This window comes from Dromiciops gliroides, chromosome 6 (assembly GCF_019393635.1).
Source record: "Dromiciops gliroides isolate mDroGli1 chromosome 6, mDroGli1.pri, whole genome shotgun sequence".
Classification (NCBI taxonomy): domain Eukaryota; kingdom Metazoa; phylum Chordata; class Mammalia; order Microbiotheria; family Microbiotheriidae; genus Dromiciops; species Dromiciops gliroides.
Window position 1 is genome coordinate 243,492,302 of NC_057866.1, and position 15,873 is coordinate 243,508,174.

Sequence of the window (15,873 nt, forward strand, 5' to 3'; positions counted from 1 at the left end):
GTCTCTAATATTTTTTTCTGAAATAAGATTTTTTTATTCCTTATCTTTTTTAAAGTCAAACTTTGTCCCTGAAATTATTTTGCCTAATCTCTTTTAATGTAATCCTATTCTCACAAAAGCACCATTTTATTTTAGAATTAAGAATTGAAAACCAGCATTTTCTTATCTCCCCCTCTCCCAATCTGAGAAAAGTCTTTCACTTTAAAAATATGATTGTACGCTAGTAAATATGTAGCCAGCATGACAGAGTAGGCAATGTGATATAAGAGAAGACACTGGGTCTAGGTTCAAATTCAGAGTCTGGTGAACACACACAAACCATTTAACCTCTGTGACATTTAGTTTTCTTTCAGCAGCTGGGCTGGAGGGGGAGTTGGGCTGGATTAGATGATCTGTAAAGCAGGGGTTCTTAACCTGAAGCTGTGACCTTTTTTTTGTTTTGTTTTGTTTTTTGATAACTAGATTTCAACATGATTGATTTTCTTTGTCATCCTATGAATTTTGTTTGGTTTTGGGGGGGTGGGATGGACAGTAAGGGTTAAGTGACTTGCCCAGGGTCACACAGCTAGTAAGTGTCAAGTGTCTGAGGCCATATTTGAACTCGGCTCCTCCTGAATCCAGGGCTGGTGCTTTATCCACTGTGCCATCTAGGTACCCCCACCTGTGAATGTTTTTTTAAAGAAACTTTGTTAAGAGGACTCCATAGACTTTGCAGACTGCCAAGAGGGGTCCATATTGCCCCTTCCTCCCCCCTCCAAAAAAAAGTTAAGAATGTTCACTCCAAAGTGACTTTAATCTCTGGATCCTATAAACCTTAGCTGTGTTTTGGATGATTTCAAATTCTAGACTGTTGTCAGTCAGCAAACAGCGAACAAATATTAAGCCCCTACTGTGTCAGGCACAGTACAAAGAAAGCTCTTTCCCCAGAACAAACCCTAAACACCCCAGTTCCTGCTCTTGAGGAGCTGACGTTGTAGTCCAGCCTTTAAAACACTGTCATCCTTTCCACATCGCGACTCTCCCTATCATGGTTTCAATATATCATGAGTTGGTAAAAAAAATTAAATGGGAAGTTTCGGGGAGTTTTGTGGAAACTACAGATGACACGTAGGTGGCACAGAGCCTCTGACCAAATACTTAACCCAGATTTTTACAATAAAGTTCTGTAAACACCCCAAAAAAGAAAAAGAAAAAAAAATCCGACTCATTCTCTGGTATGGAGGGAGGGCCAAGAGGTTTTATGCTGATTTTTCAGATAGTGGGGGTGTTATACCCCAATCCCCTCCATGTGGAAAGGATAACTGTTAACTCTTTCCAGAGAATGAGGATCACATGTAAATAAAAATAGATCTAGGGTTTGTTTTTTTAAAAATATTTTTAAAATTTAATTTAATTTATTTTTTAGAACAGGCTTTTTTTTAACATGGGGTCTGTGAAGCTGTTTTTCAAATGTTTTTATAACCATATTTCAATGTAACTTGTTTCCTTTTTTTTGTTTTTTTTTTTTGTTTTGTTTTGTTTTGTTTTGTTTTTTTTAGTGAGGCAATTGGGGTTAAGTGACTTGCCCAGGGTCACACAGCTAGTAAGTGTTAAGTGTCTGAGGCCGGATTTGAACTCAGGTCCTCCTGACTCCAGGGCCGGTGCTCTATCCACTGAGCCACCAAGCTGCCCCAGATCTAGGGTTTTTTTGATGCCCTAAGAATGACCTTTATGAAATAAATAGTTTGTTTTACCACACACAGTATGAGCTCCAAATGAGACCTGGCCCACCAAGGAAGGGCCAAGTCTAAACAGGGCTTGGTCTAAACAGGAATAGTAGAGACTTATAGTGGATTGACTTGAAGGGGCTTGTTGCCATAAGGAGGAGCAAAGGGACCACTTCCAAGGGGCTGATGGCTGCCATGAGCAGTTCAGGGTGTGAGGAGATCAGGAGAGTAAGGAAGGATCCAGTAAACCAGCATTAGCAACTCTGATGAATGAGCAGGGTTGTGACTTCTGTTCCTTTCTATTGTTTTTGTGTTCATCACAAGGATTAGAAGGTGTGCTTGTACTCAGGAGGGAACAGAACCCTTTGGAATATTAGGAGGTCCCAACTAGGAGAGACTAGGACTTTGGAGGGAATTCTTTCATAGTTTCTAGGAGATTGCACCCAAATTTTTAATGACAGGATTTTCCTCCACTGTTTTCAGTCTTTTGAAAACATGGTGGATGGCATTTAAATTGATAAAACAGTCTTTATAAATACACTTTGCTAAGAAAGAATAAGATTGGATTCTTTAATTTTCCAGATAGAATCCTGATTTTTTATCCTGGGAAAGTTTAAAAAAAAACTCAATCATTAATTTCACTGTATTTAAGTAGAATTGAGTTTTTGCAAATAGAGGAATGGTAGCGTTGGTACTATGGTAAGAGATAGAAATGTGATGTATTCATTTTTCCACTGTAGGCATATCATTTAAGACTTTGCTTACACTTTGACAAGGCAGTATGTAGAGAAGTGGGGAAATGCCGTTGGATGGATTGTGTGATTGAGTGCAAACTTTTTTTTTTTAATGTATTAATATGTCCTGCTATGTGTATAAATGTGGACCAAGAAGAATTGGTTATATGAAGTCATCAGAGATGGCTTTAGACTTTTATCAAGCCAAATTAATTAAAATACTTCTAAAGAGAGTTGCTTTGTTCTTATGAGAATAACTTGCGTAGTGGGGATGGTGTGGCTTAATGAATACCTACAAACATATTGGCTTACTGGTTATTTCTAGCTTTTTTCCCATTTAGTTAATTAATTTGCTGAGGACAGCCCATTTTTTCACAGTGTAGGGATGAAAAATTCAATCCAGCTTCTCACAAAACTGTAGAATCTAAATGAATGAGATTTTGTTGTAATGTCACCGGTGGCATTGCTGTGTCAATCACTACATGTCTGCTCTCCTTCCCGTTCTGTATTGGTTTTATGTTTCTTTTTAGGAATGTCTGAATCTGAACAGGCTCTCAAAGGTACTTCTCAAATAAAAATACTTTCCTCTGAAGATTTAGAAGGCATGCGGTTAGTGTGTAGGGTAAGATGGTTTTTTTTTTTCCCTTTTTTATTGGTTTTGATATGTTGAAGCAATCATGTAGGAAGTCAGCTGTTCTGTAGTTTTATGAAGGCTCAAGAGTTGCATTGTAAGATTGTGGCTCCTAATGCAGTAAGACATAAGATATTAATTGAGAATACTACTTAATGGTTTGATGTATTTGCTCTTCCCTAGCTTACTAGATGGCTTGTTATTTTTAAATATAAATAGCAGGTAATCTGGCATGGCCCATTTTCTTCCAATTCTTCATGTTTTGAGATAATGGATAAAATCTTCTGATACCTCACCATTTTATTATAAGTCAGCATAACAAAAATAACAAGATTTTTTTTGTTTGGACGAACTTTCTGATTTGGTTTCAGACTCATTTGCTCTTTCTAAAGTTATTAGCATTAGTTTAGCATAAATTGCTAAACCTGGTGGCCTTTTCTCAGTCCTTATCCTTTTTTTACTTCTCTGCAACTTTTGGTACTGTTGGCTACTTTCTTTATGTATACTGTCCTTTTCCCTTTCACAACACTGCTTTCTAATTTTTCCTCCTTTTTGACTGTGACTTCTGATGGACCATCATCTCCTGCCACCTACTCACCTACTCTGGGGTAACTCCCAAGGTTCTCTGCTGGGTCCTTTTCACTTTTTTCTCTTCTTTGTCTGGTTGATCTCATCAGTTTATACGTTCAGACTTGATCTCACTGAGCTCTAGTCTGACGTCACCACATACCTGCATGGTTCTGTAGGGATCTCAAAGTCAACATGTCCAAAATGGAATTTGCTATCTTCACTCCTAAAACTGTTTCCTCAGTTTCCTGTTTCTTTTGAGGGTACCACCATCCTTCCAGTCACCCATGTTCTCAACCTTTGACTCATCCTTGACTCATGCCCTATATTTAATTGATTAAGTCTTTTCACTTCTACCTATTTACCTCTTCCCATCTTTTCAGTCAGTCAGCCAACTACATGGTTTGCCCTCATTACCTTTCACCACCAAAGCACAGGCTGACTATTTCACTCACTTGTCCAACAATATTCTGTGGGTCCCCATTGTCTCTGGAGTAAAGTACAAACTCTTCACCCTGGCCTTAAAGGTCCTTCAGGGTTTGATTTTTTTACCTCTCTATGCTTTTTTCATATTCCTTCGTTCACCCACTATATGTTCTATCCACAATAGCCAATCTACTTCAGCTGTTCCTCCATGCGTGGAATGAACTCCCTCCTGACTCTGGCCTCTTAAAATTCCTAGCTTCTTTAGATGCTCATCTCTGGTGCTACTTCCTCTAGGAAGTCCTTCCTGATTCCTCTAGTTATTATTAATAATTTTCTCCCTTCTCAAAGTAAATTTACATATCTGTGTAAATGTCACGTTCCCCCATTAGAATGTAAATTCCTTGAGGGCAGGGAAAATTTGTCTTTATATCTCTAGCACCTAGCACAGGCCTTGCTGGTCATATGCACTTAAATATTTGTTGAATTGTTGAGGGATAAAAATCATTAGGAGTTGAATATATTGCATTACATCATCTATTCTTATAGCTAATATATTCAAAACTTATAGGGTAGAATAATGTATACTTAGTTTATCATACTAGGAGAACGCACATATTTTATTATACTTCAGAAATGACTTTTCTTAGATGATTGCTGTATAGATTATCTAGTTATCTTTCTGAGCACGTAAAGTTTTTTTTTAAACTTGATTACCCACTTACAGTGACTAGTTTATGTTTCAGGGAGACACACACATACAGAAACATACCTCCAGTAATTAAAATGCAATTTCTCTTTTAGAAGGAAGGTTACTGCTTGGATTAGTATCAGAAAGGTTAATGAATTCTTTAAAAAATTAAATCTTAAGTTAATATCTTCCTATGAAGATACAAATTAATTTTCCTGTTTCTTTACAAAATCTAAGGCAGAGTGAAAGGATGACATTTTTTTTTGTTTCGGTTGCATTATTCTAAATGTGTTCTTGTTGATTCCTTTACAGCTTGCGAGGGAAGTGTTAGATGTTGCCGCAATGATGGTTAAACCAGGTGTAACTACTGAAGAAATAGACCATGCTGTTCATTTAGTAAGTTAGCTTTAATTTTATACATTAAAGTTTTCTTCTCTTTTCTACATCCTAAATTAGATATAACATGAAAGTTATATGGTCTTAAAAATGTCAGGGAGCTGAACTAATTCAAAATGGGTTTTGACTGTGTTGGCATTAAGCACCGTGAGTCCCACTGTTCAGTGCTGATGTATTAGTTAATCTCTCACAGTTGTATACTTTAGAAGCCTTAAAGGCCATCCCTTTATCACTACCTTAAATAAAGAATGCTGCTGTTGTTGTTTATCTTTCCTTCTCAAAGAGGACCATGAGATCAGGAGGTGATGTCATGACTTGCACTGAATTGGATTTAAATGAGGAAGGGCTGTACTAGGTTACCAACCTCACTCTCTCCTCCAGAGCCATCTGGGTCCAGTGGCAAGATATAGGTCAGGATGACTGGAGATGGCCATAGATGTTTAAGGCAGTTGGGGTTAAGTGACTTGCCCAGGGTCACACAGCTAGTAAGTGTCTGAAGTGAGATTTGAACTCAGGTCCTCCTTGACTTCAGGTCTACCACCTAGCTGCCCCAAAGAATGCTATAGTTAATTACAAAGTAGGATATTCTTCAGTAAAAATACAGTTGCCTGTAAGATACACACAGCAAAAGAGAGTTCTTTGGCTTAAGGAACATGATAGAAACTGCATGTTTTTTTCACTGTTTAGCTTCATTTTTTGTATCATTGTAATGCTTTAACTGTTATATCATAGAAAAGAATCAGTCTGTTTTTGTTTTTGGTTTTTTTGTTTGTTTTTTAGTGAGGCAATTGGGGTTAAGTGACTTGCCCAGGGTCACACAGATAGTAAATGTTAAGTGTCTGAGGCTGGATTTGAACTCAGGTCCTCCTGACTCCAGGGCCGGTGCTCTATCCACTGTTCCATCTAGCTGCCCTGTATTTCTTTTTTTCTTTTCTTTTCTTTTCTTTTTTTTTAGTGAGGCAATTGGGGTAAAGTGACTTGCCCAGGGTCACACAGCTAGTAAGTGTTAAGTGTTTAAGGCCGGATTTGAACTCAGGTACTCCTGACTCCAGGGCCGGTGCTCTATCCACTGAGACACCTAGCTGCCCCTATATTTCTTTTTTTTTAAGATGTAAGCTTATTTTATGGTTTTGAAATTTAAATAAATAGAGGTTGGATGGACAAGTTAACACCCTCTTCAGATGGGAGATTTTCTGAGTCAGGCCCTGAGTTTGAATCCCACCTCTGCCACTTACTAACTCTAAGATCTTGGACCTCAGTTTTCTTATTTTAAAATGAGGAGGTCAGACTTCACCTCTAATCTTTTCCAGGTCTAGAGCTATGATATGATATGATATTATTCTATAATATTGAGAATTCATATTTTAAATAAAAATAATATAACAACAACTAGCATTTTCATGGTGCTTTAAGGTTTGCAAAGCACTTTACAAATATTATGTCATTTGATCTTTACTGTAATTCTGTGATGTAGGTATGTTATCATCCCCATTTTATAGATGAGGAAATTGAAACTGAGAAGTTAAGTGACTTGCTTCCCACACCAATAGCTGTCCAGCTCTACAAAGAAGCAAGGATGTATCCTCATGTGATGTTTAAAATCTGAATTGTGGTCGCCTTAAATCAGAAGCTTCAGCTCCAGTCTAGCCTAGAGTTCCAGCCTGGTTGGGTTCTTCCTGAAGTCCTCCTCCATCAGGAACACCCTCCAAGCTGTTTGTGGAAGCTTTTTTATAGGTCTGGAACAGAGGCGGTCCTTACACACTGCTTCAAGCTGATTGGTTGGCGTCATCCAAATCCATTGGCTTTGAAGGTGTTCTCAAGTTGAGTTCACAGTCTAGCTTCTGAGAACAATACCTTCTTAAGCAATAGCCAGGTGTGATTACAATCCGATTAACTTGAAGTAGGCTTAATCAGCAGTCAATTACTCTCACTTGATTCAATCAGTATAGATTAATCTCCAGGTGGGTCTTTGAGTATCTGCTAAATCCCATTATTTCATCACATTCCCCCCTTTGTTTCTTCTAGGAACAGGTGTTCCTAGATGAAACAGTAAAAAAAAAATTAAGTCTTTGTAAGTCTTTTCTCAGTTCTCTTGTCTTCTTGGAGTGGTAAGATGTCATCAGGAGGAAGCTGGATTCTGGTCTGGAAAGCTGGATTCTTCTTTAACTGAATTGCTGGATTTTTTACTAAACCTTAGCATAGCGTTGTCATTGATCAAATTTAGTACATTCCATTACATTCCCTCCTTTATATAATAGAGGGTTGAGGTAGTTATGCAATCTATAACACTTCTTACCACCATGTGTCTGGATCAAAGCCAAATTTAGTAATGTGTTCATGACACCTGAAAATGTTATGGAAAGGTTATCATACCACATCTCATGGTTTCGAGACATCCAGTAATTGTTCTAGGCCACAGGTGGATGGATTCTGACTATGCCATCAGACTTAGTGAAAGAAAAAGAAAACTTTTAGAAGGGAGAGAGGAAGAAACTGGACTGTGTCCAGCAATTGTGGTCTATATAGTTGCCATCATAAGCAAACCATAGACTTACATGTACCTGTCTCTCCTCCTGTTGTACATATATTCTCTACAGGGCCTATATCAAATTCATTGTAAGAGCAGTTAGTCTCTGAGATGATAAGTTTCCATAATTCATAAATCTCATATTAATTTCACCAAAGACAGTATGATGGTAAAAATGCATGTTATGCTGCATAACTGTTAAGGGATAGCTAGGTGTGATTACAATCCAATTAATTTGAAGTAGGCTTAATCAGCAGTCAATCACTCTCACTTGATTCAATCAGTATAGATTAATCTCCAGGTGGGTCTTTGAGTATCTGCTAAATCCCATTATTTCATCACACTCATCTCTCTTCTTTGGGCCCATCTTGGTCAATGACAGTTTCACAGCATTCAGTTGTTGTTGTTGGCATCTATATTGTAGTCTTGTTGATTGTTTTTCTGGATTTGTTTTACATTATTTTATATCAGGTTATAAAAGTCTTCTCAAAATTCTCCGTCAGTTTTTTAAACTATAAATTAGATATTTGTTCTTGTATTTGGTTGCTTTTTTTTTTTTCCTTTTAGGAGAGGGTTTTTCGTTTGTTTGTTTTTGGTTATTCTGAACTTGAGGAATGCTCTTTATTCTGCATTCCACCTACTGATGGCATTGGCTACCTTGAAATTCCAGCTAGAATCCTGTCTTTTATTGGAAGCCTTCCCTAACCCTTCTTAATCTTAGTATCTTCCCTCTATTGATTATTTCCTATTTATCCTGTATACAGCCTGCTTTTTATATATTTGTTGGCATATTATCTCCCCCGTTACATAGTGGGCTACTTAAGGGCAGGGTCTATCTTTTGCCCCTTTTTGTATCCCCAGTGCCAGACATATACTTAATAAATATTTATTGATTGATTTATAATCATCAACAAACACATTTGTTATTTCATGTAACTCGGTAATACTCCTTTACATTAATACGATGGATTTGTCTAGTCATTCCCTACTCCAGGAGAATCTGCTTTATTTTTAGTTCATTGCTACTACTGAAATGCTATTACTATAAATAGCTTGTTTCACGGCAGGGAGGGTTCCTGTCTTCTTATCATTGACCTCCTTGGGGCATGTAGCTAGCAGTGGGATTTCTGGGTGAAAGGGTATAAGCATTTTAGTCATCTTTGTAACATAATTCCAGATTTCAGAATAGTTAGATTATGAATACATGGCATTGTAGCGCTTTTTCTGTCTTCCGTTATCAGCCTCAGGCAACTTGGCAAGAATAGAGATGGCCACATCCAGTGGAAGGAATGTTGCACGTGGAGTCAGAAGATCTGGGTTCAAATCCCAGATTTTCCATTTACTGCCTGTGTGACCTAGGGCAAGTCAAAGAACCTCTCTGGGCCTCAATTTCCTAATCTGTGAAATGAGGGGGTTGAACTATAAACTTAGTCTCTTCCGTCATTAAATCTGGGATTTTGTGAACTTAAGAGTAAGCTTAAGGAACAGAAATATTAGAATAGCAGCAGTTGCTGTGAATTCCTTCAGATAGTATGCCTGAAAAATTACTGATTATGCATCTTGTCTTTTTTCACATTCTAAATTCTTTTCCTTTCATATAATTTTAAATGTTTTAGGCATGCATTGCAAGAAATTGCTATCCTTCTCCACTGAATTATTATAATTTTCCTAAGTCATGTTGTACTTCAGTGAATGAAGTGATCTGCCATGGAATTCCAGACAGAAGACCCTTGCAAGATGGTGATATTGTTAATGGTAGGAAATACAAAATTATGACTGCTCCACTGGGAGAATCATTGAAGCAAAAATGAGATGGGGTGGGTGGGGCAGGCCAATGTGGAATATGACAAATGGAAGTTTCCCCTGCCTTTTTCTCTTGACCTTTAAACAGCTTTAATGCTGTTCTGTTTTTTAAAAATGGGATGGAAAAAGGAAACTCCTTTTAGAAATGATTGTGTGGTGCTTTCTTACATGTTGCTTGCATGTGTACCTTCAGGAAGGCCTTACTTTACCATTCAATGAATTCATGATTCATGGCTTTAAATAGTCTTGACATTCTGTTTTTGAGCTCCCGGTGATACTTTTACATTCCTTGTTCTAAAACTGTAACAACCTCAGTCGCAGCAGCCCAAAGGAAAACAGGTGATCATGCAGTGCTAGAAAGAGGGAAGGGTTTTATTAAGGGTACAGAATAGGTAGTCTTCTGCATCTCTCCATCAGCAGCCTTAGAACATATCCCTCATGCATGGCAAAGGAGATTGGGGGGATCTCTGGGAGAAAGGGCATAGATGTTTGTCACCTAAGAATTTCCAGAGTGTAGGGGCAGCTAGATGGTGCAGTAGATAAAGCACCAGCCCTGGATTCAGGAGTACCTGAGTTCAAATTTGTCCTCAGACACTTAACACTTACTAGCTGTGTGACTGACCCTGGGTAAGTCACTTAACCCCAATTGCCTCGCCCAAAAAAAGAAAAAAAAAAAGAATTTCCAGAGTGGTTGGATCCTTGCACTTTAAAGATTCTCATATCTTATGTGGTGAGCACAGAGAGATAATGTTACTATTGCAGGGTGGTTATCCTCTTTTAGCCTAGATATTTTTTGTTTTTTGGGTTTTTTTTAGTGAGGCAATTGGGGTTAAGTGACTTGCCCAGGGTCACACAGCTAGTAAGTGTTAAGTGTCTGAGGCCGGATTTGAACTCATGTACTCCTGACTCCAGGGCCAGTGCTCTATCCACTGCGCCACCTAGCTTCCCCCTAGCCTAGATATTGTTTAACCTTTTTTTCAGTCCTAACTTTTAAAATTAGAATCTTGATGCAATGAAAATTATTACCCTTTCTGAAATCTGAACTAGTCAGTGTCATATCTAAATTATTAGTTCAGCTAGCATGGCTTTTTCTGTTTACACTTGATACGGTTGCCTGAGGACAAAGAATTTTATACTAGATGATAACTTTTTCAGCTTTATCATTTATTTGGAACCTGTAGAAGTTTTACCATTCCCATCAAGGACTTTTATCATTAAAGCAAAGCTCTAGCTCTAAGAGGAAATACGTAGCCTGTTTAACTGTGGGTTTTTTCTTCTTAGTGGATATCACTATCTATCGAAATGGTTATCATGGGGACCTGAATGAGACATTTTTTGTTGGAGAAGTCGATGAGAATGCAAGAAAGCTGGTTCAAACAACTTATGAGTGTCTCATGCAAGCAATTGATGCAGGTGAGGCCTGGAGTCAGTGACAGCTGATGACAGGAGCTATGTCTTGACTCCTTATTTGATCTAACATTCTAGACCTATAATCTCCGCTCAGACACTTGTGTTGGGGAGCTCTTTACTTTGTAAGCTTGCCCATAACCCTTTTGGACAAGCACATTATCCTTCTATTTCCTCTTTCATAAAACAACATTTGAAAATGTTGGAGTTAGCTCTCATGTCCTGTCCAGGTCTTCAAGCTGAACAAGCCCAGTTTCCTCAGTAATTTTCACCCTTCTGTTCATCCTTTTATAGACATGCTGTGGTTTTAAGTGTCCACCTTAAAGTGTGGTGCCCAGAACTAGGCAGGATATTCGAGATGTTTTCTGTCACCACACAGTATTCAGTGAGACTCTTTATACCTGGTCCCTGACTTTTTAAAATTTCATATTCAGACTCTTGACTTCATTGAGCTAAAGAACTCCTTAGGTAGCAAAGAACCATCCCGGCAGATTCATGCTTGTTCTTCAGTGTGTAGTCTTAAAGCGTTTAGAGTTTAAATTGCTTCACTGGTCACATAACCAGTAAATCTCAGAAATGGGATTAGAATCCAGGTCCTCCTTACTCTGAGCCACAACTGACAATTAACATATGCACATTAACATACTGAAACCTTCCTTACAACAAAGAAGGACATCTAAACAATCCCAGCTGATAGAGCGTTGTTTCCAATCCAGTAAATATTAAGTGCCTGCTATGTGCCATGGGGCACCTCGGTGGTACAATAGATAGAGTGCTAGGCCTGGATTCAGAATGGCTCATCCTTCTCAGTTCAAATTGGGCCTCAGAAACTTAGTAAGCTGTGTGACCCTGGGCAAGTCACTTAACCCTGCGTGCCTCAGTTTACTCATCTGTCAAATGAGCTGGAGAAGGAAATAGCAAACCACTCCAGTATCTTTGCCAAGAAACCCCAAATGGGGTCATGAAGAGTCAGATATGACTGAAACAACTGAACAACAACAAAATTTAGAGCAGCACACAGGAAGCCTTAAGAACTGATGCAGAGTGTAGTGAGCACAACCAGGAAAACATCCACAATGAATATGATGATGTAAATGGGAAGGACACAGGGAAATGCTGTGTGATTTTAATAACTTAGCTTGTCCCTGGAGAGAGAAGAGAATGTACCACCTTTCTTTTGGGGGGGGGCAGTGAGGGGTAAATGACTTTCCCAGGGTCACACAGCTAGTAATTGTCAAGTGTCTGAGGCTGGATTTGAACTCAGGTCCTCTTGAATCCAGGGCCAGTGCTTTAGCCTCCTTTCCTTCTTTACAAAAGTTGGGGGCTACAGATGAAATATTGCATATTTCATTGCTGTGTTGATTAATTTCTAGTTTTTTTCCTTTTTCTTTCTTTTTTTTTAACAAGGGATGACTCACTGATTAGAAAAAGGGAGGGCTGAGGAATTTGGAAATGAAAGGGATGTAAAAACATAAGATAGCAACATTTTTTAAGGGGGCTAATGGATAATTTGCTTATTATATTTTAACTTGTCCTAAATGTGATCTTGTCTACCACAATCAACATTAGAAAATCTAGTTTCTGCCTTCTGCATTCTAGAGCAGCAGTTCTCAAAGTGTAACCCCTTCACTATCCCCAAGTCCCTCTCAAGGGGTCTTTGAAGTCAAAATTATTTTAATAATAATACTAAGATGTTTTCATTTCTAATACAGTAAATATGCATACATATAACTAGTAGAGGTCTTGAATCCTGAGAACAAAAAGCTTGAGAATCACAGATGTAGAGTTTTCACTGCTAATGAAACTACTGAAAAATATCTTCCTTCAGGATTCTGAGGACCCTCACTTTAAGCCTGTCAGTCTGGGGAACAGACAGGGCTCTGAGAGATAGCCTTGGGTGGGGCATCTAACAGCTCCCTGGGCTTTCCCATAGACTTTGAGCTGAAGCATTTTGTTCCTGCTCATAAGACAAGTGGTACCTCTCATTTTGACCCTATTGTGGACTGTTGTGAGTTTTTTCTGAGTTAAATGTCATTTCCTTTACAGTGAAACCTGGAGTTAGATACAGAGAGCTGGGAAACATCATTCAGAAGCATGCCCAAGCAAATGGTTTTTCAGTTGTTCGAAGCTACTGTGGACATGGAATCCATAAACTTTTCCATACAGCCCCCAATGTACCACATTATGCCAGTGAGTATCAGCTATGAGCTTGAGATGTTGGGTATTGAGTCAACACATTTTGAGTGGCTACCATGAATCAGTGAAAGAATGAATTTATTAATCACCTGCTGTGTACCAAGCACTGTGCTAAGCACTGAGTTTACAAATAAAAAGGCTCTCAAGGAACTTTCTGGTTCCTGGTTGGGTGTTCCTTGTATACTGGGTGAAAGTCTCCAGTAGACTGTGGAGTCGAGAAAAACTCGTGTTCTTAGTGTCTGCTGGTAGGGACAGAAAGTCGGTGCACACAAGCTCCAGTGGTTTATTGGTGCTTATGTTCTCTGAGCATGCAGTGTGAGTTGGTAGCACTTTCCTTCGGGCACGTTGAACACAAACCCCACAGTTCTTAGACACGTTTGGGGCCAGGACTGTCCCTTTCTTTCTATCTGATTCAGGAGTTCAGAGTCATCTTGGTTCATAGGCTTCTTTAACCCCATAGGATGAGCCTCTTGAAATTTAGCAAGGGTGGCCCTCAAGTGGCAGATGTGCAGGGGCATTGCTGAGCCCAAGCTCTTCAGCTTTTGCCTCCCAACCTTGCTTTTCTGTGGTGGGCTTCCAGAACCAAGGTTCTCCCCCCTGCCCCGCGCTGAGGACACACACAGCACAGTGAGGTGTTAGAAGTAGACTCAACTGGAGTCTCTCCCTCAGTGAGCAATCACCCTCATACAACTCCCTGGCAATTAGTTGACCCAAGAGAGAAAACATTTTACATTAAAACAAAACAAAACAAAAAAACAACACCTTTTCTAAGTTCATCCTGTATAAGTATAATTTTTCATGGCGGAAAAAAATCTTTAAAAAGTTTATTGGGGCAGCTAGATGGTGCAGTGGATAAAGCGCCAGCCCTGGATTCAGGAGGACCTGAGTTCAGGTCCAGCCTCAGACACTTGACACTTACTAGCTGTGTGACCCTGAGCAGGTCACTTAACCCTCATTGCCCTGCAAAAAAAAAAAAAAGTTTATTGGAGCCCTGTGTTTTGAATGCAAAAAAATGATTCAAGTTGAATACAATGGCCATCATTGGTACCAGATGGCTGCAGTTAAAGTACACAGTCTTCTTTTGTGGTAGGAGATGGTGAACAGAATGTTGCATGTGTGATCAGTCCCACTTATCGTGTCATTCAGTTTGCAGTTACTTTTCTTTCTGTTTTAGGGGGAGTACTTTGAACGGTGGGGATAATGGTGGAGAGTGTGGTTTGCCGGGGACTCTGGAGCCTCGGTTTTCTCAGTAAGAGGCCAGGTCTTTAGCTCAGTGGTTGGAGTGAATTGTGAGACTTGAGGAGAAAAGGAAAGGCTTGGAACAGCTTCTGTTGTGAGTAGGACGGGGAGTTAATTCGGGAGGGCTCCTAGGATCACTGTTGCCCTGAGGGCAGAGTTGAGATGAACTGAAGAAATGGACTTTACTGTAATCTGAGGTTGGCGTTTTGGCAAGGCCTGCCGAGTGTATAAGGGAAGGGGGGGGGGGGAAGAGGAGGTGGGATTCAGGAGCGGAGGACAGGGCGGAGTTGAGGTGGTTCATCAAGGTTGGGAAGAGAGGAGGACGTAGTGATAGCCAGGGACATGGCTACAATGAGAGATGGTGGGATGGGGGTGGGGGGGGGACGTCACTGTGGGGATAAAGAGTAGATTTGGGAGGAATAATGCCCTGGGAGAGAAGATGAAGGTGTTTTTTGAGCATGGCGTTGGGACACTTGAGGGTGATGTTAGGGTTGAGGGGGTTGTCCTTGTGTCTAGCTGAGATAGAATAAAGGAGCAGGTCCTGAGAATGAGACTGATTGAAGAACTGAGAAGTGAGGGTATATGTGGTGATCCCATCAGGTGTGTTGAAGTCCTCTAGAGTGAGAGATGAGAGGGGGTGAAATGGAGCCAGGCCATGAATTCCTTAAGAAAGGAGGGAGACTATCCAGGAAGTCAGTGAATAATAGCTTTCCGTTTCTGGATTGTGTGATGCAGTTTGATTGAAGGAACCCAAAGGAGCCAGGAGGATCGACTCCCCCACCATGATCAGTGATTTCTAGGAACTAATGATGCAACAGGAATTTTCAGTAGTCAGGGATGACTCTTTTTTTTTTTTTTTTTTTTTTTTTTGGTGAGGCAGTTGGAGTTAAGTGACTTGCCCAGGGTCACACAGCTAGTAAGTGTCAAGTGTCTGAGGCTGGATTTGAACCCAGGTCCTCTTGACTCCAGGGCCGGGTGCTCTATCCACTGTGCCACCTAGCTGTCCCTGGGGATGACTAATTTTTAAAGATATGGCCTTGAAAAGAAAATTGTACACTTATGATCAACCCCTCTCTACAAGCTGCTTGTAGACTGTTCCTTACCTAAATGGAGGAGGGCTGACTGTGCAGTCTGCATGATTTCCCCAGCAGCTCCTGCAGCTTCCTCCAGTGGTCTTCTGGCCTTGTGTTTGTTTTTGTAAACCAAACCTACTCTAGGTGAGGAATTCGCTCCACCCATGGAGATCAGTGTGTGCTCTGCAAACTTAGTATTCTCAGGATTTGCCTGAGACCCTGAGAAGCTGTGACTTGGCTGGGTTTGTCCTGCTTTTTGTGAGTCTTAGTTTCCCAGCCATTGTATTTCTGGAAAGTGTAAATGAATCTTTCCCGGATGTATAAGGTTGGGTCTGTATGTTTCTCCTTTTAGCCTTCCTGCTCTGATGAAGTCAGGGGTGGGAGGTAAGGTTAATATACTATCTTCTATTTGCATGAGCACTTGACTGTTTTCAAAGGGTTTTCATATACGCTCTTGGAGACTAGGAAGCTGAAAAAGAG

At 39.8% G+C, this 15,873-nt stretch overlaps 1 protein-coding gene across 1 annotated transcript in view; it reads left to right on the forward strand.

The window, feature by feature from the left end:
• The window catches only part of METAP1 (methionyl aminopeptidase 1), a 77,936-nt gene that overhangs the window by 49,267 nt on the left and 12,796 nt on the right, over positions 1 to 15,873 (forward strand). The window contains exons 5-9 of the mRNA XM_043971045.1: positions 2,971 to 3,062; positions 5,065 to 5,148; positions 9,292 to 9,430; positions 10,760 to 10,891; positions 12,932 to 13,075. Coding sequence (XP_043826980.1) covers positions 2,971 to 3,062; positions 5,065 to 5,148; positions 9,292 to 9,430; positions 10,760 to 10,891; positions 12,932 to 13,075 — 591 coding nt within the window. The remainder of the gene's footprint in view (positions 1 to 2,970; positions 3,063 to 5,064; positions 5,149 to 9,291; positions 9,431 to 10,759; positions 10,892 to 12,931; positions 13,076 to 15,873) is intronic.